The 25,629-nt window shown below is 34.8% G+C and overlaps 2 protein-coding genes across 2 annotated transcripts in view; one reads left to right on the top strand and one right to left on the bottom strand.

Moving 5' to 3' along the window:
• The window catches only part of ACAD11 (acyl-CoA dehydrogenase family member 11), a 92,189-nt gene that overhangs the window by 27,986 nt on the left and 38,574 nt on the right, over positions 1-25,629 (top strand). The window contains exons 10-13 of the mRNA XM_074195819.1: positions 2,684-2,761; positions 3,591-3,729; positions 8,276-8,383; positions 11,068-11,166. Coding sequence (XP_074051920.1) covers positions 2,684-2,761; positions 3,591-3,729; positions 8,276-8,383; positions 11,068-11,166 — 424 coding nt within the window. The remainder of the gene's footprint in view (positions 1-2,683; positions 2,762-3,590; positions 3,730-8,275; positions 8,384-11,067; positions 11,167-25,629) is intronic.
• Positions 10,464-23,750, bottom strand: ACKR4 (atypical chemokine receptor 4). Its single transcript, XM_074195821.1, has 2 exons — positions 23,682-23,750; positions 10,464-22,146 (listed from the first exon to the last, which is right to left on the bottom strand). Exon 2 carries the CDS (start codon positions 22,135-22,137, stop codon positions 21,085-21,087), a length of 1,053 nt encoding a protein of 350 aa, XP_074051922.1. The 5' UTR covers positions 22,138-22,146; positions 23,682-23,750; the 3' UTR covers positions 10,464-21,084.

The raw sequence follows: 25,629 nt of genomic DNA, 5'->3' as shown, positions 1-25,629 counted from the left end.
TTGGTTAATTTTACTTTTTTGCTGAGGTGCATTCTCTTTCCACTTGCTTGATTTTGAGTTTAGATGAGTTGCATTTCTTTTCCAGTTGTTCATTTTGAGTTTTAGATGAGTTGCATTCCTTTTTCAATTGATCAATTTTATTTTTTGAAGTTACTTTCTTTTTCCAATTGATTATTTTTGTTTTTAAAGGAGTTGATTCCTTTGGTCAATTTTTTCATAATTTTCCTGTCTGTCATTTCTTTTTTTCATTTTCCTTCTTCCCCTCTTCTTTGATTTTTAAGTTCTTCTTTAAGCTCTTCTATGAGATTTTTGGATTTGAGTCTAATTCATAGACTCCTCTGAGCCTTCCCATGTGGGTAATTTGTCACTGTTTTCATCTTCTGAAGGGGCATTTTTATCATCATTATCTGCATAGTAGCTTCCTATGGTTACCACTCTTTTAGCTTATTTGCTCATTTTGATTGTTGAACTTGGCTCCTGGGGTATAGGAAGTATAGACCTGAGCTTTTTGTGCTGGGGTTGGGGTCTGATCCCTGGCTCATCACTGGCCAAGAAGTTGCCTATGCACCCAGGTGTTGCTTGTGCAGAGCTTTGTTTTCTCCTGTATGTCTAGGCTCTGCCTCTGCAGTGGTTTGTTCCCAACTCAGTCCTGTCTTTTGTCCCAGTGTTCCCAGGGTTCAGACTTTGTCTGGGGTTGGCATCCTCCCAGTGACTTGCTATCTAGCTGCTGGGACTCATGCTCCTCTCCAGGACCTGGGCTGCACTGTGGCTAATGCCTCTGACTAGCTTCCTGGTTCTTCAGCCTAGCTGAATTTTAATTCTCCTTCCCTTACAAGAGATAGACCTTCCCTGATGATCCTGTACATTTTCCACAACTGAAAACTTGTTTTGATCTTGTCTTTTTTGTCATTAAAGCTCTGTAGCTTTGATGTCAATACAAAGGGTTCATTTAGCATTGTGGAGGGAAAAGCTCCAGGAGCATGGGGGTTTCATGCCACCATCTTGACTCCACCCCAGAAGTCTGGTTGGGCTTTATTTCTTTTTTCTTTCTTTCTTTCTTTTTTTTTAGGTTTTTTGCAAGGCAAATGGGGTTAAGTGGCTTGCCCAAGGCCACACAGCTAGGTAATTATTAAGTGTCTGAGACCGAATTTGAACCCAGGTACTTCTGACTCTAGGGCCAGTGCTTTATCTACTGTGCCACCTAGCCACCCCTACAGAGTTTCTTAAGAAAGGAGTAGAGTTAAGAAAAAAGGAGAGTTGGAATTGCAGCCACCGGGCTGAATTGGAACTAAGAGAGGAGTCAAGCCTAGTGTCTGTGTTGGAGGGGAACAGGGAAGGACTAAGGAGTAGCTGACACCCAAGTAAGGCAGGGCGCCCAGCACATGGCCCAAGAAATTAACTGGGCAGAGCTTTAATTAGTGTCCAGACAGTGAATGCATGTGCCTTCATATCCCTTCTGGGTGAGATAGCCTGGAGGCACCAGGTTAAACTTTAAGACACCAGCCCAAAGGCTTCTCTTTACAGAATAGGATCTGGATAGAGTCAGCCCAAGAGATGGGGGTACTGACCAGAGGGTACCTTTGTTAGCTTAAATGTGTGTGATGTGTGTCAGCTCGACAGCTTGATGCCTCATTAGTGCAAGACCAGTTCAAAAAGGCAACAGATGAACCATTTTTCATGGTACCCTGGTACTATGAACAAAACAGATTAAATATCTTTTTTTCATCCAGCATTTCCTCTGCTACCTTATATTTCTCCCTGCCCCATGTTCCCCTGCTACAAGTGCTGGTCACGTATCTTCTTTAGCAAGGAACAGAGCACATATGCATCACCAAATGATGGTCATTATTATGTCTTTCAATCAAATGATGAGCTCTACTATGAATACCAAAGTTGCCTATTGAGTTTTTCATCATCTCTTCCTGCATTCTAACCCCCCACTCCTAATCCATTTCATGTTGGTAGTAGGTCTCCTGGTCAATAAACATATAAACTAACTCAAAACCCCCATCTCAGACCTTTCTTGGAACAGTAGGAAGTTAAGTACTTGAGACTGAAATAGTTTCTTTGTAAATAAACAAAAGAACTTGAAATAACAACAGAGTAGAATAAGTTCTGTCTTAAAATATAAATGTGAAATGTTCCATTGCTATTCCTCACAAGGATAATTACACATAAAAGGAGCTTCTGGTCTCTGATTTTGACTTGAGATTGTAGAAGATCCTCTGCCTGATTTTCAGATGGCATAATCTTATGGAACAGTACATAGCCCCACCCACCACCATCTGACTGACCATTCGCCATTCAAATTATGCTCTCCTCACCCCCCTTCATGGAATTCCTCTCCATTAAGACTCAACTCAGCATTACCCAGAACATGCAGCCTTTCCTGATCCTCTCAAAAGTCAGTGGTACACCCCTCAAACTGCTTCTATTTATTCTGGATATATTTATTGTCTCTCTGTTTTTATATCCCCAATGCCTAGCTCAATATTTCTCACATAGTAGGCACTTAATAAATATAATACTCATAAAAAGAAATAAGATTGAGATGCATCTGAATTCTTGATCTAACACTGTATACTTTGGACATTTGGTAGTAGTTTGTGCAATGTATAAGTAATAATATACCACTGATGAATATTGTTCAATTTTCTAATGAATAAACATTTTTATTTTTAAGGAGGTAATAGAGTTCTATATTCAGAATGAAAATTCACTGGACAAGTGGAAAAGACCTGAAGTGCTCGAAAAACTTGAGGTACTAAAAATAAATTTTTTTTAGCATTTTATAAGTATTATAAAAACAATAGTGATGATAGTCTTAATCAAATACAACTTGAAATATGTTTCTACTTAGAAAAGTTTCATCATTACAGGAGACACAGATTTTAGACAATGATTGATTTCAGTCAAAAAAGGAAAACCAGTATAGAGAATCAGTGGGCTGCTTGGAGAAGATGCTAGAGGTCAGAGGCTCGAGTTCTAGGAGTAGAGCAGAGAAGATAGAATTCCTTGCTGTAATAACTTCATCTACAGTCCCTGCAATTTCAAATGTATCTTAATTTTGAATAAAACAGAGCAAGTTGGAAGTATGGCCATTTGCAGATTGTTGAAATTATTGTAATTTTAATTTCCTCTTTTGTGTTTTCAACAAAAATAACTGTAAGAAGTGGAACAGTGATTCACAGTGATTTGCATTGTCATGCATAGATGTACAAGATCTGGGTTTTTTTAAAATACTGTGATTCAATAGGATATGCTAAAATGAGCAAATTAAGTTTCTAAAATCACTTCCAGAGCAATTTGAGAAGCGTTTATAAGCACAGCAAATGAGATGACTAGAGAAAATTCCTTTTGAATTTGAAAAAACACCCTCCATTTGTAAAAAGTCAGAGCAGTTGCCTTTGAATACTGTAGGATGCAATCTTTATATTCATTAGTATTTAAAAGAATTTTTAAAAAACTTTTTCAGAAGATTTTTAAGTTTGTGTCAATAAAACATCTTTTCACCATGATATTCCTTGGGATATAGAGATGAATTTAAGATTGAAGGGTCAAGGCAAATTCTAAAGATATCCCTTTGACAGGAAATGGCTAAAGCTGAGGGGCTTTGGAACCTCTTCCTGCCAGCTCTCAGTGGCCTCAGCCAGGTGGATTATGCATTGATTGCCGAAGAAACAGGAAAATGCATTTTTGCTCCGGATGTTTTCAACTGCCAAGCACCAGGTTGTAAAGTCATTTCATAAATATAGCATTATCTGATTTTCTAAGCAGTTTTTAAATTATACCTTAAGAGAAGGAGCTAATATTTCAGGGTATTGGAAACATGAGAATTTTCTCTTTTTATGGTCAAATATCAACTCCCAAACCTCCCTGAAGTTATAGTCATCTAGTTGGTTTTGGTAATGATAAAGACCGTCAATTCCTATTTAATTATTCTGTAGCAGAAATTGAGTGTCTATTCAGAATTGTGGGGTGAAGTGAACCATCAGAATCTGTCTGAAGAACATTGGGTTGTGGTTGAAGGTTTGGCAGATATGTCTGTTGGCAACATATGGGGTACAGAGAGTTCCTGTTCCTGCTCCAGGGTTCCTGTCCAGTGATAATTCTCAAACTCTCTGGTCTCAAGACCTCCTTAAACTCTTAAAAAATACTGAGGACTCATTCCAAGAGCTTTTCAGCAGGGATTTCTATTAATACTTTTTAATGTTAGAAATTAAAATATCTTAACATTATTATGAAAATAGTTTTGATCTTACAGACTCTAAGGAGTCCCTGTTTTGTTATTTGTGCTTCAGCCTGAAAGGAGACCCCTTGGGATGTACTACTGAGATGAAATGACAAAGACTTCAAAGGAAGGCTTCTTCATTCTGCTTTAGTCTGCTGTGCACATGTGAATGAGTGCCATCCTCATATAAATGTTGGGGCCTCAGGGCCCTTTATGCCCCCAGCTGGTCTCATGGCCTGCCTGGGCTCACTTGCTGGACCTGTCCAGGGAACCACTGGTATATTGGAGTCAAGGCTAGCTGTAGTTGGACTGGACTGATCAGAGCAAGTCCAGTCTAGGCTTGGCAAAATGACTGTAGAATGGACTTGAGCTCTCTGGGACTCATCCTGGGCAACTGTTAGTGGGGCTAACTCTGCCATATTCCTTCCAACTACTGTCTTTATTACCTGTACTACACTGTGACCTTTTAATGATAATTGTTGTGGGAACTGGTCATAACTGCTTCAAATAGTACTGTCCCTACATTTTCTGAGATTAAAGCTCCTTTGTATATTTAGCAAATCCATCTATCAAGTAACAAAATAGAGCAGAAAATACTGAACCCCGTGAGATACCTGAATCCTAGTGTGGTTCTGTCATAAAAGGGTGTGATGGGGTAACTAGTGGATAGTGGATAGAGCACCAGCCCTGGAGTCAGGAGGATATGAGTTCAAATGTGACTTCAGACACTTAATACTTACTTAGCTGTGTGACCTTGGTCAAGTCATTTAACCCCATTGCCTTGCAAACAAAACCCTGCAAAATATATAAAAAATAAAAGGGTGTGACCTTTGGACATGGTACTTAATATTTGGGGGCATCAGTTTCCTAATGAACAAAATGAGAAAGTCTTATAATCTGTAAGACCTCTTTCAGTTCTAAGGAAGGAAATGGAATTAAGTGATTTGCCTAAGGTCACACAGGTAGGTAATTACTAAGTGTCTGAAGTCTGATTTGACCTCAGGTCCTCCTGACTCCAGGGCCTGTGCTCTATCCACTGTGCCATCTAGCTGCCCCCTCTGATTTTTTTTTTCTGTTTTATGATAGTTTCACTAAATTAACATTTTACTAGTATTCCAAAGGGTAGCTAGGTGTCTCACTGGAAAGAACACTGGATCTGGAGCCCAGAAAGACTTACCTTCTTAAGTTCAAAGTGCCAGCCTTAGATACTTTCTAGGTGTGGGACCCTGGGCTAGTCTTTTAACTTTTCCCCCCTCAGTTTCCTCATCTCTAAACTAGAGAAGGAAATGACAGAGCTTTCCAGTATCTCTGCCAAAAAAAAACCCAAATGGACCCACATGAGTCTGACATGACTGAAACAGCAACAGTGTTCTGAAATTAGTCCAGGAGGAGGGCTCGGTTGCACTAAAGCATAGTCAGCAACTTTTCAAAGTAGTCAAGGACTTCTTAAGCAGATTAACAACATCAACTATCCCAAGGAGGAAGTGAGATGTTTTCCCTTTATCTCAAAGTTCCCTCAGCCTTCAGCTTTGGCACAGTGTGTTCTAGACTAAAAAAACTTGAAGCCTTTCCAAGAAAGATATAGAAGTGAATGTTCTCTATATTAAGTGTTTGGGTAGATTAATTAATTAATTAAGGTTAATTAACTTTAACTCAGAATCCCTAAATAATTCCTCAGAGTTTCAGAAATAGTTTTTGAGGTCATCTTAATCTTGGCTGATAAATTACTCTTCACCTCTATATTCAGAGTCTACTATGTTCAGAGCAGAAATTATTCCTTGTCTTTATTGATTGTTAACAGTATGAACAATGTTCTCTAGGTCACAGACTTTTAGCCCTGGAAATTAGCCTGGCATTGGCCTCTCGTTTTATATTGGAGAAGACAGGTCTAGAAAAAGTGAAGCAACTTTTTCGAGAGCAACCATCAAATTAGAGGGAGAAGCAAGATGTCAAGTCTCTTGATTGCTGAGAATTACTGGGCTTTTCTCGCCATTTTTTAAAGGTTACTGGCTTACTAAGAACAAGCCATCTTTTAGTCTGATGTGATATGGAACAGCCATGTCTATCTAGCCTTCTTTATTGTTTTTATCTCCTTCTTGTTACTTTTACTGTAATGCCCTGTCCTAATCCATGAATGATAGCATTTTTGCTTTGCTTATCTAATTCTGTACTGCATTTGAATATAGTTGAGTATATTTTGAAAGAAAATCTAGTTTAATATTTTATTATTTGTCCTAAACTTTAATATTTTCCATTTAGAAAAGCAATTATATATATATATATGTATATATATTATATTAACCTGATAGAAATTATTTACATGTTAGTATCCTTAAGTGATGCCCTTAGCTTAGATTTGATTAATGGTATCACTAATTGAACATATAACATTCATAAATTGAAACAATGAAAGCTTATCAAAATTATTTTGTTATTTGGTAACAGTCTTTATGATCATATGAGTAAGCACTTATACCCCAAAGCCTTATGCCCAAACAAGACCAGCTAGGTGGCACAGTGGATAGAGCACTGGCCATGGAGTCAAGAGGATGGGAGTTCAAATCCAGCCTCAGGCACTTACCACTTCCTAGCTGTGTGACCCTGGGCAAGTCACTTAACCCTGAATGCCTGGCATCCAGAGTCATCTCCAGTCATTCTGATTCATATCAGGCCATTGGACCCAGATGACGCTGAAGGAGAAAGTGAGGCTGGTGACTTAACAGTCCCCTCTCACTCATATTCAATCCATGTGCTTGTCATGGCATCACTTCCCTGATGTGATCTTCTTTGAAAATGAAGGACAAACATTAAGCCCAAGCAAGGAACAGGACCTAGAAAATGTTAGGAATTAATGTTTCTGAAAAATACACCATAAAGGACCAAAATAAAATTGTATAGCTTTTTTCTCTGTAACATGAATTAATTGATGAAGCAAACTTTTATATGAAGATGAGACTTCATTAATTAAAAATATATTTATTAAGTATCTAACACAGTCATGATGAATTTTACAATAGGTTATCCATGCCCACTTTTTTGCCTTATGATACAGATAGCAGATGGTATGATGAAAGAGAAGTCATGGTCCTTACTTCTAGACACAGCAGAAGAGAATAAGCATGTGAGGGAGTCATTATAAGAGAAGGCAGAGAGTGGGCACCCTGTCCCTAGTAAAGCAAGTACCATAGAATTCACTCCAAAGAAAAAGCTTTTCTGCCTGGGTGATCAGGGAAGGCTCCAAGGAAGGAGGAGACTCATGAACTGGACCTTAAAAGGGAGGTCTGATTGCATGTGTCTGTGTCTCTGTGTTTGTGCGTTTGTATGTGTGGATGTGTGTGTGTGTGTGTGTGTTTTTCTGTCTCTGTGTATACATACATCTATGGAGAAGTCAGTGGGTAGGATGGGGAGTGGTATATTGAGAGGGCAGAGCAGGCCTTTTGGGTGTAGGAAACAGCATAAACATAGATTCCCAGACAAGAATGCACAAGGTATATTTAAACAGTGTCATTTGTTGGAATAGAAGAATTGTGGGTGCCTCGTACTCTGAGTTTTTTTTTCAGTTAATGATACTAGGACTCATTTATGTTCCTCCTCTGACCAAAAGTATGTTTTTGCAGTACAGTAATTCAGGTTTAAGATTTCAATTTTTGTCCATGAAATTTTTTTCCCTCATTGAGAATCTGATCATCTACACTAGAGTCAAATCCTGTGTGTTCTGTCTTATAAGTGTGATGTTCTAAACTGTCCAAGATTGGCTTAAATTAACTTGAATAAAAACACAATGAATCTTTATACAGACACATATTCTCTTTCTCTCTCTCTCTCTCTCTCTCTCTCTCTCTCACACACACACACACACACACACACACACACACACACACACACTACTAGGATTTCAACAGGCTTATCATCTTGTAAGCTTAAAATATACCTTCAGGTCTAAGGTCATTATTTGTGAATTCATGTATTTTTTAATAGTTGCATAAAGCTACTACAAACTTTGTAAAATTGTAGTGCAAAAATGTACTTCTTATCAATTCATAGACACAGGAAATATGGAGGTACTTCACTTATATGGGAATGAAGAACAGAAGAAACAGTGGCTTGAACCTCTTCTTCAAGGAAAAATTAAATCTTGCTTCTGCATGACAGGTAACCTCTCCATCCTGGCGTCTTTCCTGACCTCCAGTCTTGTATCTCCCACTGCCCGTTGGACATCTTGAACTGGTGTTCTGTAAAAATCTTAAACTCTTCCTGTCTACAATTCAGCTCATTATCCTCTTCCTTACTGCCTTATTGCCCCTGTTGCAGATACCACCATCTTCCTAGTCAACCAGGTTCACCACCTAGGTGTCACCCTTGACTCCTCCCTCTGATATCCCCAATACTCAATCTATTGCCAAAGTCTGTCAAATTTCCCTTCACTCATACCCCTTCTAGCCCATGGTAAAGGCCCTCAGCATCCTCTGCATGGATCACTGCAGTAGCCTCCTGCTTAATTATCTCCCCACCCCAGTTCTCTCCCACTCCAATCCCTCCTCTATTCAGCTGTCAAAGTGATCATTCACAAATGCAAGTCTGTGCCCCCCCCTCCCAACCTCAGTACAATTCTGTGGTTCCTTCTAACCTCCAAAATCAAATATAAAATCCTCTGCTTGGCCTTCAGAGTCCTTCATAGCATGGTCCCTTCCTGCCTTTCCAGTGAGGCTGGTCTCCCTGGTTACTACAATTATAGGACAGTAATTCAGGTTTAAGGCCCATAAAACTCCTGACTTGCCTCACCTTCTCTAGCAGGGCATCCAACCTTTGAGCTCTTCTGGGTCACATCTAGAATTTAATGTTCATTTATGAATGGGCTTTGAGGGCCCTATGTGGCCTGTGGGCCGAGAGCTGGACACTCCAGTTCTACCTTGATTTTAGCACCTTTCCCTCTAGATTATTTCCAGTTTATATTGACCATGAGGTACTCTTCCAGAGGAGTTTGCTTGGTATCTCCCCATTTGACTGTGTGCTCCCTAAGAGCAGACACTGGCTTTTGCCTTTCTTTGTGCCCTCAGCTCCTAGCTTGTAGTGCTTGGCCTAAACTCGGCCCTTCCTGAATGTTGGCTGACTGACCATCCTCTAGGACAGGCTTGAAGAAATTATTGTGGGTGACTAGAAAGAGAAGCTAAGGCATAGATGGTAAATATGAAGATCTTGGGGCTCCTTCCCTCCTTTGTCCACTACTAGATAAGTAGTCTTGGTCTTCTAAATTGTTCTGCAAGGTTTGATTCTCTAATCATCCTTCCAGGTTGATTCCTAGCCAGAGGCACAAGTGACTGTAATAAGAAAACCAAGATGCATTCCCTTTCACATGACTGCCTTTTGTTTTCTTATTTATAATCTCTCAAGCACATAGTAGGTATTTGTTTATTGAATACAATTGAAAAAAATCTGTGACTGATTTCCATTACTCACATTGTTCCTGATGGACATTTCATGCCGCTTTCTCTTGGATAGAGTAATCATCTTGATGTTAAGTTCATAATACAGTTCTTAAAATGCTTAGCTTTCTCATCAGCCAGCAAAAATGGAACTTAGAGCAATGCTAAACATCTGGTTCAAGTTAAAAATACCTAATGAAATACTTTAAGAATATTTGACCTCATGCATGCATAGGCGAAAGTAATTTTTTTAAAAGCTTTGCAAAAAGCAGTTTTATAATTCATATTTGAATTTAGAATTAAAACTCAAATTTATTTTTTGTTTTTCTGTTTTTACAGTTTAGTTTTAGGATGTAGATTATTTTATTTTATTTTGTTTAGGTTTTTTCAAGGCAGATGGGGTTAAGTGGCTTGCCCAAGGCCACACAGCTAGGTAATTATTAAGTGTCTGAGCCCGGATTTGAACCCAGGTACTCCTGACTCCAAGGCCGGTGCTCTATCTACTGCGCCACCTAGCTGCCCCCTAGATTATTTTTTTAATAAAATTTTCTGTAAGGTTCAGATTTACATTTCATGTAAATTACACAAGCCTTTTCCTTAGAAAAACCAGTTTTCCTCTTAATCCAGTAACATTTATACCTACTCTATGAATATTTTTCTTTGTTATATTAGGCATTGTGAGAAATATAAGGAGCTTTCAATAAGGTCAGGTATGGGGCAGCTAGGTGGCGCAGTGGATAGAGCACCGGCCTTGGTGTCAGGAGTACCTGGGTTCAAATCCGGGCTCAGACACTTAATAATTACCTAGCTGTGTGGCCTTGGGCAAGCCACTTAACCCCATCTGCCTTGAAAAAACCTAAACAAAAACAAAAACAAAACAATAAGGTCAGGTACACATAAAGTAATTGAATAACCCATTTATAGAAAGTGTTAGCAACTATACATGAATATAATACAAGGTGATATAGATAATACAAGAACTGAAGTGATCCTGAGGGAGGGCAAACATTCTGCTGTTGAGAATCAGTCAGAACACTTCCTAAAGACCGTGAGTTTGGACAAGCTTTGTAGGAGAGGAGTATGAAAGAAGGAGATTAGAGATGAAAGGAGTGAAGTGTGCAAGTGTGCAAATGTGCAGAAGAGATTAGTCATTAAATTACCAGAAGGAAATAAATTCTAGAGCCCTGAGGACTCTGATCCATATTTCTTGAACATTTTCAGTGAAAGAAGATAGATAGCAATGCCTTTGATCAAGTTAAAAAATTTCTGCCAAGTCACTTAATTAGTGAAGATGTTTGAAATAAAATTTAGGACTGTGGAGCCTACAGAGTACTGAAGTATTGAACTTTCCCTTTTTCTCCTAGCTGTGATCATTTTATATTTTATTTAAATTTAGCTTTTGGTTCCTTATAGAGCCTGATGTTGCCTCTAGTGATGCTACTAATCTTGAATGCACTATTGAACGAGATGGTGATAACTATGTCATCAATGGCAAGAAATGGTGGAGCAGCGGTGAGTACACTCAACTATGCCTATGACAGAACTACTGTACATCAGAAGTAGGTGACTTTCAGCAGGTCTGCTTTCCTTGTTTTCTCTGTTTGGGAAGTGTGACAAGGTAAAAGGGAAATAGGCAGATTTCTTTTGGAAAAAATGAAATTTAATCTTAAAAACAGAAATAAGAAAAGAATTTGTTTCTTTAATTCTACATTTGAAGTATTTTCATAATTTTTAAAAAACAATTTTTTGTGGACATTTCTTAAGATTTTAGTTTTCTCTTTTAATTTTTAAGTATGAGTGAAGATGACAAGAAATATCTTTCATTATATGATATTCATTTTATCATTAGAAAAAACCCATGGGTTCATCAAATTATATCATTAATGCTTACTGTAAACAGAGAACCAATGTATAATCACCATAGTTTAATTTTATTACCATATCTTTGTGTTTTTGGAATATTCATATTATATGAAAGTTGTTTGTCAAGGCAGTGTGCAATATGCAGATTAACTTGATTAAAATGATTTCTTTTTGTACATTTTTTTTCCTTCAAAAATCTAGTTTGTGTGTGAGATAAGAGACATTAGTGATAAGGAATTGTACAATCAGCAATCAGTAGTGGTCTTGGCTAAATTAATGAGCCCTTTAGGAAGTGTTTAAAACTAGAATTTAGTTAATTATGAGCTGAAGATTTTCTCCTGTTTGCAGTGATATATTTAACATTTCCTAAGTAAGCTAAAGGATCATCAAAAGACTAAAGGGGGGGATGGGGGGAGTATGTTCCCAAATCTGACAAAAAAAAAAAAAAGAGTTCCTTTCTAATATTGACCACTAGATCTTTGTCCATTTTATTTTGTAAGTCTTACTTCTTTAGTCTATTTTAGATGAACTTTTGTTGACATATTTTGTTTCAGTATCATTTATATTTCCCAATAGTATCCTTTCCTCTTTCCTGAAATAAAAAATGAAAGAATGAAAAAGGGAAAAAAGGGCTGATTTTATCTGGAGAATTCTATACCCATAGTTCCCTGCCTTGTCTAAAAAGGGAGACATGTACTTTCTGATAGGTCAATTTTGGGGCTGGTCTTGGACCTTTTCATTTCATAGCATTGTTTAATTTATTTTTTTATTTTGTTTTTGTCATCATATATATTGTTCTCCTGGGTCTACTTACTTCATTTTATATCAGTTTATATGTCTTTCCATGATTTGTAATCTTCATAATATTCATTTTTTATAGCATAAGACCTGTATTCATTTCTATAACTTGTTTACCCATTCCCCAGTCAGTGGTATCTAATTTGTTTACAATTTTTAGTATTCCAAAAAAGTACTGGTATAAATGCTGTGAACGTGGGATCTTTGCCAGAACCAAAAAAATTTTAATAATTACACTTCCCCTATCTCCCTATCACTTTATAATGTAGTTTGAAGTCTGGAAGTGCTAGTCCTTCTTCATTCCTACCTTTTTTCATCATTTCTTTTGTTTCAACAAATGAATCTTATTTTATCTAGTTCCATAAAGCAATTTCCTTGATAGTTTGATAGACATAGCCCTAAATCTATAAATTAATTTAGACTTTTTAAAGAATTATTTTTATTACACTGATACAGTTTAGTCATGAACACAAAATATCCCTCCAGTTATTTTAACTTCATTAAACTATTCTTAATTTCTTTAAAAAGTGCTATAGTTACATCTACAGAGTACATTGATATGGTACATTGACTCCTATATGTTTTAGATATTTTGCTGTTATTTTATATTGTTACATAAAAATATCATAGGTATTTTATCTTATTACATTGCTTTGGTTCATTTCGTATTCATTCTGAATAAGATTCATTAACCTATTTTTCTATATTTTATCCAGTACAAATTGGTAATTGTTTTTATTTAGTATAATAACATCAAGTAATACCATGGCCCTTCATCCTATTTTTTCACTATGTACTTCAATAGTCTTAACCTTTTATTATTCCTAGTGAATTTTTTTATGTGTCCTTTTCTTATAGCATTTTTATCACTTTATCAAACCATCTTGGAAATAGTGGGCATTCTTTTTTTTTTTTTTAGGTTTTCTTTGAAAGGCAAATGGAGTTAAGTGGCTTCCCCAAGGCCACACAGCTAGGTAATTATTAAGTGTCTGAGACAGGATTTGAACCCAGGTACTCCTGACTCCAGGGCTGGTGCTTTAACCACTATGCCACCTAGCCGCCCCAGTAGTGCATTTTGTTAAAGATCTTTTCTGTATCTAGTACTGTGATAAATGTGATTTTATAATTTTTTTATTATTTTAACTTTCCTAATTTTAACCATCCTTGCATTCCTGATAACACTGCAACCAAATTATAATGAATAATTTTGTGACTATATTACTATAACCTTTTTATTAATAAATTTCTTAACTAATTACATAGATTTATAAAAATTTTATTAATGATATTCATCTATATTATCTTTCCCTGCTTTATGTTTTTCTGGTGGGTATCAGGACCACATTTGTCTCATAGAAGGAAATTGGTAAACCAACTTCTTTCTGTAATTTTAAACAGTTTATGTAATATAGATATTATTAGTTGATTAAATGCTTGATAGGAATCATTTATAAGTCTATCTGAAACAGAATTTCTTCCTTTAGGTAGTTTAGTTAATCTTGCTTTTTAAAGTTGACTTGCTGTACTTCATTTACCTGAAAGACTTTTGCCAAAATTATATAGTTTCTGGTTTCTTTTCTATTCCTTATGAAATTCTCCTTCTGATTTTTTTTGTTGATCATTTAATTTTTCTCTCTTTGACAAATGAAGAATTTGTTAATTTTACTTATTTAGCAAAAACCTTCATTTTATGATTCAACAGTGTTTTTGTTATTTTTTCCTTCTTTGATTTTAATCTTTTGTATTTGTAGCTTTAATTTTTCTAAGTTTTTAGTTACATATTCAATTTATTATCTTTTGAGCAACCAAATATACAAATTTTCCTCCTTCTTTAGCCACATCTGTAACATTTTGCAAAGTTGTCTCAATATCATTGTCTTTAGCATATTTATTTTTTGGTTTTTGTGATTTTTTTACTTTGAATCTATTCAGTATTTGGGATAACATTGTTTTTCTTCATTTAGTCATAAAACAGGTTCAATTAATATACTTGTGTTATTGTCTGTACAAAATTTAACATTTATACCTTTATGAGTTATGTTCTAATATGTAATTGTATTTTGCAGCTATACTATGCAATGCAAAAATTATGTATATTCTCTGTTTCATATTCAGTCATCACCAAAGAGTTCTCATTTATAACATTTCATTCAGATTCTTAACTTCTTTCTACTAAATATCTGAGTCAGAATGAAAAATATTTACCATCTTCAACACTTCCTTACTGTCTATATATTGCTGTAATTTAGTTAACTTTTACTTAGAACATTTATATATTACATCATTTGGTATATGCACGTTTACATTTTTATTATCCATAGAATATTTAAGAATATGTGGTTCTTCTATATAACCTTATTTGTTTTAATTACTCCCTTGTCTGAGATCATGATTTCTACTACTGTTATTTCAGATTCAAATGAGAAATAATATTCAGCTCTTCATTTTACTCTTGTGTAAATATTGTGTTTTAAGAGTATATCTAATTGTTGTGCTTGTTTTTTTCTTCCATCAGATATTTTTATCATGTTTTTTCCTTGAAAAGCTTGTCCCTAGGAGCTGGGAAGAGTCAGATTCCAATTTGCTCCCTTCCCAATCCAGACTCAAATCTCTATATTCTGTCCCTAATCTTCTTGTAACTGTAATTTATTTTTAACTTGAGACAGTCCTCTCACTTTTTCTACCCTTTTGTAGACTGTTATCTTCATCTTCCTTATTACAGACCAGATTTCTACTTACTTTAAATTATTCTGCTACTGTAATTTCTTTTTGTAAGGTTCAGAAATGTTTTTTTTTCATTTTCATCTTTTTATTTTTAAACCCCTTTCCTCAAATTAAAAAAAAATACAACTACAATCCTTGTAACAAAAAAAAAAGTATAGCCAAGCAAAATAAATATACACATTTGACATTTCAAAAGTGGTTAAATCGTTCCACATTTGAGTTCTTCATTCTTTTTCAGGGAATGGGTAGCATCATGTTCTCTGGAATTATGTTTTGGCCATTGCCTTGATCAGACATTGAATCTTTCCAAATAGTCTTTCATTACAGCATTATACAGTGTTGTTACTTTGTAACAGCTTTTCTGTTCTCCTGTTTCTGCTTATTTCACTCTACATTAGTTCATACAAATCTTCACAAGTTTCTCTGAAACATCCCTTTTTAAATTTCTTTTGGTACAATAATATTTCATTATATTCACATAGCGGCATTTGTTCAGCCATTTCTCAATTGGTGGGCATCCTCTTTGTTTTTTTTGCAGCTGTTAATATTTGTGAACATTTGAGTCTTAAACTCTTTCTCTGTTATCTTTGGGCTTTAAAGGCCCAGTAGTGGTATAGTTAGGATAAAAAGTATGTGCAGCTTAATGATTTGTGCGACATAATTCCAAAATACTTTACAGAATGAAAGGACCATTCACTACCCTACCAGCGATGGAGCATAGTATACCTCTCTTCCCTCTCCTTCCCAGACCTTTCTTTTTTGTCAACTTCACTAGTCTCACAGTTATGAGATATTTTAATATATATTTCTCTTAATAGTAATTTGACGCTTTTTTAATGTCTTTTGATAACTTGGAATTCTTCCTTTGAGACAACTGTGTGTTTATGCCTAATGACTAATATATATTGAGAAATAGCTCATTTTTTTATAACTTGAATATTGATTTTGCTGTTTCTTTGATCTCAAAACTTCATCCTAGAAAACTGGTGGCTTTTTTTTGCTTCAGTTAACTGTTTCTCCTCTATTTTAACTACATTGATTTTTTAATGTGAATACTTTCCTTGTGTGCATGTGAACTCTTGTCAGATCCATAACTGGGAAAAGTATTTTCTTCCTTGCTACATTTATTTATTTATTATATGATCTTTTGTGTATAGATTATATTTATATGGAACTTATTTTGGTCAAATAATGAATCCTTCCACCAAAAGCTGCAGTTTTTAGGTTTCTTAAACATTATTATTGTATTTGTTGCTTCTATACACTATATATATTGTGCACACGATCTATTCCACAGAATAACTTTTCTCTATTTAAGCTAGTACCAAATAGTTTTGATACTTACAGCTTGAGATTATGGTTTGAAGTCTTATACATCTAGGACCCCTTCCTCCTTACTTTTCCCTCCTTATTTCACTTGAGAAAATGCCCTTTCCAAATGAATTATATTATTATTTTACAATTATATATTATTATTATATTTATAAAATAATGCTTTGATAATTTGACAGGAATAGCAATTTAGGCACCATTGTCATTTTTATAATGTTGGCAGAGACCAACCACATGTAATTAACATTTATTTATTTATATCTGTATTTATTTTTGGCAATTGATTGTGGTTGTATATTTTTATTATCAAAATTGTCATCATTGTCAACAAGCTCTGCAAAAAGTGATAATTTTATTTTTGCTGAACTTCTGCCTATTCCTTCCATTTCTTTTTCTTGTCATATTTCTCTGGCTAATATGTTAAACAAATTAGTGATAAGGAACATCTTTGGATTATGCTTAATGTTATTGGAAAAGGCTCTGTTTTATTTCCATTACCCACTAATGCTGTTTCTTCGTCTTGAAAGATATTTTTTAATGTTTTTAGAATAAGGCCATTTTCCCTATATTTCATTGTTTTTAATATAAAGGGATGCTACATCTTTTCAAAAGTTTTTTTAAGCATATGTTGACATAATTATGTGGTTTTTGATTATTTTATTTATAATATATTGATAGTTTTCCTAAGATTGAACCAACTTTATACTTAATGTAAATTTTTTATTATAATACTATAAATCTTTTTTATATGTTGTGATAGCCTACTTGCTACTATTCTACCTAAAATATTTGCATTGGTATAATTAGTGATATTGATCTGTGGTTTCCTTTCTTTCATTTGATTTTCTTTGATTTCAGATGTGTTTTTTCTGAGATTGTGTTATTTAAGTTTTCTCTTTCTTATTCTGATTATCTAGATGGTTTAAATTTTTGTAGATGTTCTCCCATTTCTCTTAAATTGTAAACTTTGTTGACATTTAATTGAAATTTCCTTTATTTTTCTCCATTTGAGATAGTTTTTCTTTTATTCTTTTTGAAACTAGCAATTCATTTATTATTTTTTAAATAACTTTGATTTATTTACCCAATTGGATGATTTTTTTTAATCTTTTCTTTGAATTTCACAATATCTATTTTGGGTCTTTTGGGAGAAGGTAGTATTGTTGTTTTTCTAGATTTTTGTTTCTTTGTTTCATACCCAATTCACTGATACATTCTTTCTCTTATTTATTGTTGAAAGTGTATAGATTGGGGTGGGTAAGTGGTGCAGTGGATAGAGCACCAGCCCTGGAGTCAGGAGTACCAGAGTTCAAATTTAGCCTTAGACACTTAATAATTACCTAGCCGTGTGGCCTTGGGCAAGCCACTTAACCCCATTTGCCTTGCAAAAACCTAAAAAAAAAAAAAAAAAAGGTATATAGATTATAGATTTATAGATTTCTAGTCTTCATTTTTTCTAAGCATTTAAATTTTCTAATAGAATTGTTTTGGAGATTCCTAACAGTTTTTGCCATGTTCTCTTATTATTTGATGAAACAATTTTGATTTTAATTCTTTTACCCTTGAATTCTTTAGAATTAAGTTCTTTGTCTCCAAATCATTTTTATTACTCCCTTCAAGGGCCTATATGATTTTTTTACATTGTTGTTCATAAAAAATATTTTAAATATTTCTGCTTTTTCACATTTTTGAGGTTTTTGTAAATGTGCCCTGCAGGTTTGAGAAATATGGATATTCCTTTTCCCCTTAAGTAAGCAGAGATCTATCATATTTAACTCTTCTAAAGTTTTCTTCAAAAAAATAAATAAAAATAAAGTTCTTTTCAGGTCCTTAACTTCTTAATGAGCTTTTTCTAAGTCTGGAATAAGCACATTGAAGTCTCCAACTATTATAGTTTTACTTTCTCCCTGTAAGTCAATTAATTTTTCTTATAGTAGTCTGATACTGTTTCTCAGTCCTTATACATACTTATGATTGAAAATTTATTCATAGTTTATGGTGTCTTTAAGTAAAATGTAATTTCCTTTTGATCCCGTATAATCATGTCTCTTTTCATTGTTGCTTTGTTCAAGATCATGGTTACTATCCTTGCTTTTTGAATTCAGCTAAACATAATGAATTATACTATAGTTCCTTATTTTAATATGTGAAGTTATTCTTCAAATATTTTTGTAAATAGCATATTGTTGAATTCTGCTTTCTAATCTGTTCAAAATTCTTTTTCTGTTTTATAATCAAATTTATCCTACACATGTTTTTTAATGATTATTAATAATATATCTCTCCATTCTTTGCTCTTCTGTGTTTTCTTCTCATTACCCCATCTCCCTCTTCATGAAGGAGAAAGGAGTGACAAAAATGTGTTCTCAATACATGTAAATGATATACCACTCCACTGTCCCCTTCCTTCTCTGTGCTTGGATCTACTTATAGATTCTTGTTCTTTCTTTCTCTTTAATCCTCACTTACAATCTACCCTTCAAAGTGTAGTGTATTTTACTTATGATTACTCTTATCTCCTTTATTCTACCCTCCTTCTTTAATCCCTCATCTTCTCATCCCTGTTAGTGTTCTCTGTAACTTTTCCTACACCAAAAAGGTGTGTAAGTGTGTGTATACATGTGTATGTGTATGTGTGTGTTTTTAACCACTCAAAGGGAGATTCATATGACATGATTCCCCCAACCCCTTCCATCATGCAAAAACAATCTCTTCTCTCCCCCCTTCTATTCCCCTATGTATTCCTTTCCCACTTCCTCTCTTTTCTTCACTTAACATCATTAGGAGAGAACAAAATCATCCTTAGTCCCTCTGTCTTACTTAACTTTTTACTTTTTTAAGGTATTAGGATTCCAAGTAAAAAAGTAAATGTTTCTCCTCCCTCTATAATGCAAACATGTCTTCATTGTAGATTCCCTTCCAATTGCTCCAGTAAATTTGCCTTGCTCAGTTTCTCTTGACTTCCCCACCCATTTTTATAGATTCTATTCAGCTTTTGTCTTTTCATCAGGAATGCTTAAAAGTCCTCTAATTCAATAAAATCTATTTTTTTTAACCAGTAGGCTTAGATTCAGTTTTGCCAAATTATTTGTTCTTCTTTTAAGTGTTTATCTTTTGTCTTTTGAATTATTATATTCTAAGCTTTTCTGTTCTTTACTTTGGTAGCTGCCAAATCTTAGATGATCCTGACCATGGTTCCTTGGTATTTGAACTTTTTTTTCTGGCTATACATAGAATTTTTTCTTTCAGCCTACAAGCTCTGGATTTGGTCCATAATGTTTCTGGGTCTGAGAGTTTTTATTGGGGGGTTTCTTTCAGGAGGTGATTGGTTCTAATGGGTCTGGGTGTTTTTATTTATGATATCTTAGATTAAAATATCCTAATTTTTAAAAATAATTTTTATTAATTGTTCTTAGATTAGATCTGTTTTCTAGGTGAGTTGTTTTTATTAGGAGATGCCTTATATTTTCCTCATTTTATTTTAATATTTCCTATTGCTCCTAGAGTCATTTATTTCTGTTTTAAGGAGTCTGTTATTTGTATAAGATTTCATATCACCTATACTATTGCTTCCTTTTAAATTAGGTTTTTTTGTTTTTGTTTTTTGCAAGGAAATGGGGTTAAATGGCTTGCCCAAGGCCACACAGCTAGGTAATAAGTGTCTGAGGCTGGATTTGAACTCAGATACTCCTGACTCCAGGGCCAGTGCTCTATCCACTATGCCACCTAGCTGTCCCCATATCACCTATACTAAATTGTTCATTCTTTTCTAATTCTTTCCTCTAAAAGCATTTAATTTGTAAATTTCTGTCTATTTCTTGTTTTATCTCTTTTAGAAATTTTTAAAAATCTTATGGACAATTATACCTCAATCTGAGGATCTGCCTGTAGTCACTGAAAACTTAATCTCTTCCTTTAGACGTGTTTAGTGAAAGTCCTTAGATGCCTTTTGGGGGGGGGGGGGGTGAGGGGAGTATTTTATAATAAATAAATGATGCATTGGCTAGTGTAGTTGGCATCGTAGTTTTTATTTAATAATCAGTTAGTGCACGTTTGTCTTTTCTGGAGTAAATGTATAGGATTTTTGTATTAGATTGAAGAGATCTCACCTAGTTTTTCACTGTTGCTGTCTTTTGTCTTTGCTATAAGAACATATTACATCTTTGAATTTTTTAACTGTTTTCTCTGTTCTTTTTGTGTCTCCTGCTTACCCAAGGTTTTCCAGCTTCTGTTCTAAGTCACTCATTTTCATTGAGAGTTCTAATTTCCCTCTTTGTCTCTTCCCTTAATTCTTTTACAAGCCCTTCCAACAATTCCAACAATTATTATGTATGTTATATACCTTGTTCTGTGATTCAAGCTATTATAGAATTATTCTCTCCATTCCAAGATCTCTGTTAGCATTCTCTTACCATGAACTGTGTCTTTTATTGCATTAGGGGTTTTCTTTGCTTGTTTATTTTGTCGTTCTCTGCTGATTTTTCTGTAGGGATTTCCTACTTCCCTCCTCTTGTCGTTATTGTTTTAATTCACTTTGTGCACTGCTAGATTTTTTTAAGTCACAAGGAGTAACTTGTCTTATATTTTTATATTACTTTTTTGCTGTAAAATACAAATTCATCTTGTTTAGATATGTCTTTATGTCCCACTAAAATTTGAGTCTGAGAAACAGTGTTCTCCCATATTAGAATCCATTAAGCAGCATCATACACCCTAGATACTAAAAGTACTTGTGGGCCCTGTGTGACCTTCAGAATCAAAGGGAATGTCTTCTGGATTTTGTCTCTGCCTCCTCCAGTAGCCATATTTCTTCACCATTTTGGTAATGTGCATTTTAAAAGAGGATCCCATAAAAGCATATAGGATTGGATTGAGACAGCTGTGAAAAAGGGCCAAGCTTTTTGTGATCTGTATGGCCACATCCATGCGCTTGCTCATTTCACAGTCAATAATCAGTGAATAGATGATGTCAATGGCTTGCCAGAACTTAACTATGTTGTACGGCAGCTGAGTAACAATGAAAACAACCACTACTGCTAGTAGAACCTGGAGGGGCCGAGACTTCTTTATGTTGGGCATCTTGAGGAGTGTCCTAGCCGTTACAGAGTAGCAGACTGACATGATGAGAAATGGTACCACAAACCCGATGCAGATTTCCAGGATCTGAATTGATGCCTTAATTGTCGTTTCTAAGTGGTGTGAAAATACAGGAAGGCATCTCTTCTTATCATTCACTGTATTAAAAATTAGTTGAGGGATGCTTAGTAGTATTGCAACAAGCCAGACACTGACACAAATAATCCAACATGATCTTCTGCCTCTCTGATTACCTGGGCCTTTGGTTATGGCCAAGTATCTGTCTATGCTGATGCAGGCCAGAAACTGCATCCCAGAGACAAAATTGATGGTAAACAAGGCTGAAGTCAGTTTGCACATTGGAATGCCTAGGACCCATCCATGCACGGCGTTCACAGCCCAGAAGGGCAGGGTGATGAGCAGAAGCAAATCAGCCACTGCCAGATTCATGATATAGACGTCTGTCTTGGTCTTCTGTTTCTTGTAGTAGGCATAGATGGCCACCACAGTAGAATTTCCTGCAATTCCAGCAACGAAAGCTACTGTGTAAAAGGCTGGCAGGAATACCTTGGCAAAATTCCGGACCTCCTCTTTGACACAGAGCATTTCATACTGACTGTAATCCTGAGTGCCATTTACTTCATTTTCCTCATAATAGTAATCTGTGAAATGACTGTGTTCCAGATCCATGGCCACAATCTAGAAGGTAGATGGAATAGTGGAGTATGTTACTAGTTGATTAGAAAACTATGCAAAAGAAAACCTGTTTTTATTTAACATAATTTTAATTCCTTGTTAGAAAAGAAGTTTTTGTTCATTTCATAGTCATTAATCAGTGAATAGATGATACCTATGCTTTGCCAGAACTTGAATATGTAACATTCCTTGGAATGAAATTACTTTTTTAAATAGGCTTAATTAACTTCAGTCAAATCCATGTTAGATGCATATCTACAGAAACAATTATTTAATACTTTTCTTTTGTAATGACTATCAGAGGGATTGGAAATATGCCTTAATTTGTGGTGGGGACATAGAATTAACATGTTAATTTTTCTTACTGGTCAAACACTAAGTAAAAGTATCAGAGAATTTCATTTTTTTAAGAACTCTAAAACTTGAACCTGCTGTAGTAGAACACACCCAGCCACACAAATTAAGAATATCACAAAATTCTTACAAAATTCTTCCTCCACAATTTAATTTTTGAGAGATAAACTCAAAGTAACCATGTAAAATGAGGTAAACAGTTAGTTAAAATCATCCCCCGTCAGTCAGACAAAAAAAAAGCCACAAAAGTCATTTTTTTTTTTGCAGAATTACATCTTTTTCATGTTCTGGTATTTGTTCAGGAGGTATTAACACCTATTAAATGCTGTATGTGTCTGGATGTATCTCTGACAAAAATAAGCTATTATAAATATGCTTGACCTTTAAGAACTATGCTGTCCTTAACAAAAATTATAGTAACTTTCAAAGTTGTGGTTTTTTAAAAAAAGGAATGATCATATTCTCCCATGAATTTTTTTATGATAGATTTTCAGATGACAGCCTTATGTAATAAAAAAATGAATATACAGTTCTAAAATAAGGGGCATAGGATGTCTTAGGAGGAAGTGCTATATAGATATAAACTACTTTCACTATGCAATACCTAGGTATTAATGAATTTAACTATTTTACTCTTAAATTAATTGAAAAATTACTTATGACTTTTTTTTAACTTTTCCTCATGCACTGTTTAGCAGTACAACATGAAAACATTAATTGCTTCAGTTCAAAAAATTCTTGATGAAAAACACAGCTACATCACTTAGGAAACATTATCTTCAAAAAGTTTCAAGTTGTAATCATTATTCTTAAAGTATCAAAGCAAGACTGAAAAATTATTATAAAAGAGAAGCCTAGTTTATAGCAGATGTGTATAAAACTCACTATTGTAGAAGACTAAATCATTTAAAACTTTGGCATGTTTTTTGCCTTTCTGACAAAATAAAAGAATTGCATATTTTTGGAATTTCTTCTGCATAATATCACTTAAATGGAAAACAAGGAGTATGTTCTGCCTCTTTCAAACCCTTATTTAAAGTTGAAAAAAGCATTGTTACTCTGGGTTTTGACTATATGCACCTTTAAGTCCCTTGGCAAAGACACCCCATTTAAGCTCAGAAATAGCAATATTTATAGGCTTTAAAAATGCACAGCAGAGTTGGAATGAGTAAGCAGTAACTGACCTGTTGCAGAGAGCTGGAGAACCAGAGATTTGTACAGACAAGTGAAGTGGAATGTCATCTCTGGCTAATTCATTCCACTTTTGTTCTCAGTTTGTTTGATGCCACGCCTCTAAGTTTCCTAGCCAAGGGAGTCTTCATTTACATTTAGAGTTTTGTTTCTAATTTTCTTCCAGGAAGCTAACTTCAGGAGAACTTGCAACACATTTTGTTTTATTTTTATATACTAGCATATATCTCAAGTGCCTAAGTTTTCTGGGAAATGGATTTGAAAGAATACCATCTCATTTGAAAAAAAAATACAAACTTTGTAAATATACCCATTGTTACCCAAAATACAAGAAAATAGCTGTAGGCATAACTGAAAGACCAAAATAGAAATTCACTGAAGGGCATCGGTGCAGATGAAATTATATAGCCTTGTAATAATAAATGATGTTTTTCCTTTTTACAAGGAAATGTTCATTTTTATCTCTGAAGTGATTGTCTGATGCCCAATAAAAGAAAAAATTTGCAATTGAGAGGCAACTCTTAAAAGCTATTTTTAAATCTAATATTAAATCCTAATCAGTTATAGGTTAAGGGTTTAATATTGTTTTTGCACTGTATTTTGAATTGATCTTTCAGACTCTGTCTTTCTGGCTACACCAATAAGGAAGCATTTATAAAATACCTACCATTTCCCAGGTACTATACTAGTCCCTAGGAAAACAAATATAAAGAAATGAAGCAATACTTTCTCTAGGAGACAAAGACAAACAAAAGCATATTCAGAATAAATATAAAAAGAATAAAATAATTCATTGCAGAGTAGATAACGACAAGTTAGCTTCAGAGGGATCAAGAAAGGCTTCCCCTTAGACCAAGTCAGCCAACTAAGGCCAGGGTCAAATCCTGTTTTTGTAGCCTGGGAGCACAGTATGGTTTTTAATTTTTAAGTATAATAGAACTTGATTTTCAAATGTCAACTTGAAGATAATAGTTTATCGACCCCTAAGGAAGGAGGACTTGAAGGAAAAAAAGTGGAAGGGGTGGGGATAGCTCATGGAGGCCTTGAGATGTGTCCTGTGCCAGAGGGAAGGCAAGTTTGGCTGGATTCCCAAGTGATCCGGAGGGAGTCATGTCTTAGGAACCTGGAAATAAAAGGTGATGAAGTATTTTAAAAGCTAAGCAAAAGAGTCTGAAGACTCAAGTCAGTACAGAACCTGGGTAATGCAGTGACCTGGTCAGATCTGCACTTAGGGATGGACTCTTTTGGATAGGAACTTAGGGCAGGCAGAATGTTCTCCTGCTGGAGCCCAGAGTTGGCCATTTCAGTGTTACCAGTAGTACACTTACAACTAAGGCTGCTGACCCTGAGCCATATCCAGTACAATCCATCTCTTTTCTCTGCATTTTCATCCCTTGCCTCCCCCCAGGCTTGAAATTCGTTTCCTCCTCCTCTCTGTAAGAAGCCTTTCCTGAGCCCAAATTATACTAGTTCCTTCCCTCTAACATTTTCTCCAATTTGTCCTATGTACAACTAGATTGAAGTAAAGTGGAGTTTGAATCATGTGAAATTAGATTTAGTGTGAATTATAAAATAATGCCAGGCCATGTTTAATGCAAACCAAACTTTCATTCATGCAATGTTGTGAGCTGATCAAAGTCTTTAACATGCTTTCTCATGTGTCTACATTTGTCTTTGATCACATGTGAATGTGATATGCTGTGTACCTTATTGCCAACAGTCATAAGTGTTTTTTAAAGAATTTTTGACAAAATGCACTACAGGGAAGAGAATTCAGATGGAAACACTGTCAGTGCAAAAAAAAAAGAGACTTGTTTTTACATTAGAACAAAAAATTTGACATAATTGAACAATACAAGGGTGTTCACTTAGCTCTAAAGAAAATATGGGATATAACAAAGTGTCGAGGTAAAATAAAAAAGATAAAGTCACATGAACTTT

The sequence above is a fragment of the Macrotis lagotis genome, chromosome 7 (assembly GCF_037893015.1).
Source record: "Macrotis lagotis isolate mMagLag1 chromosome 7, bilby.v1.9.chrom.fasta, whole genome shotgun sequence".
NCBI lineage: Eukaryota > Metazoa > Chordata > Mammalia > Peramelemorphia > Peramelidae > Macrotis > Macrotis lagotis.
The sequence above is the reverse complement of the archived record's forward strand: the minus strand, read 5'-3'. Positions and strand labels throughout refer to the sequence as shown.

Coding starts and splice junctions, on each gene's coding strand:
- ACKR4 (XM_074195821.1), bottom strand. CDS start 22,137: ATGGATCTGGAACACAGTCATTTCACAGATTACTATTATGAGGAAAAT.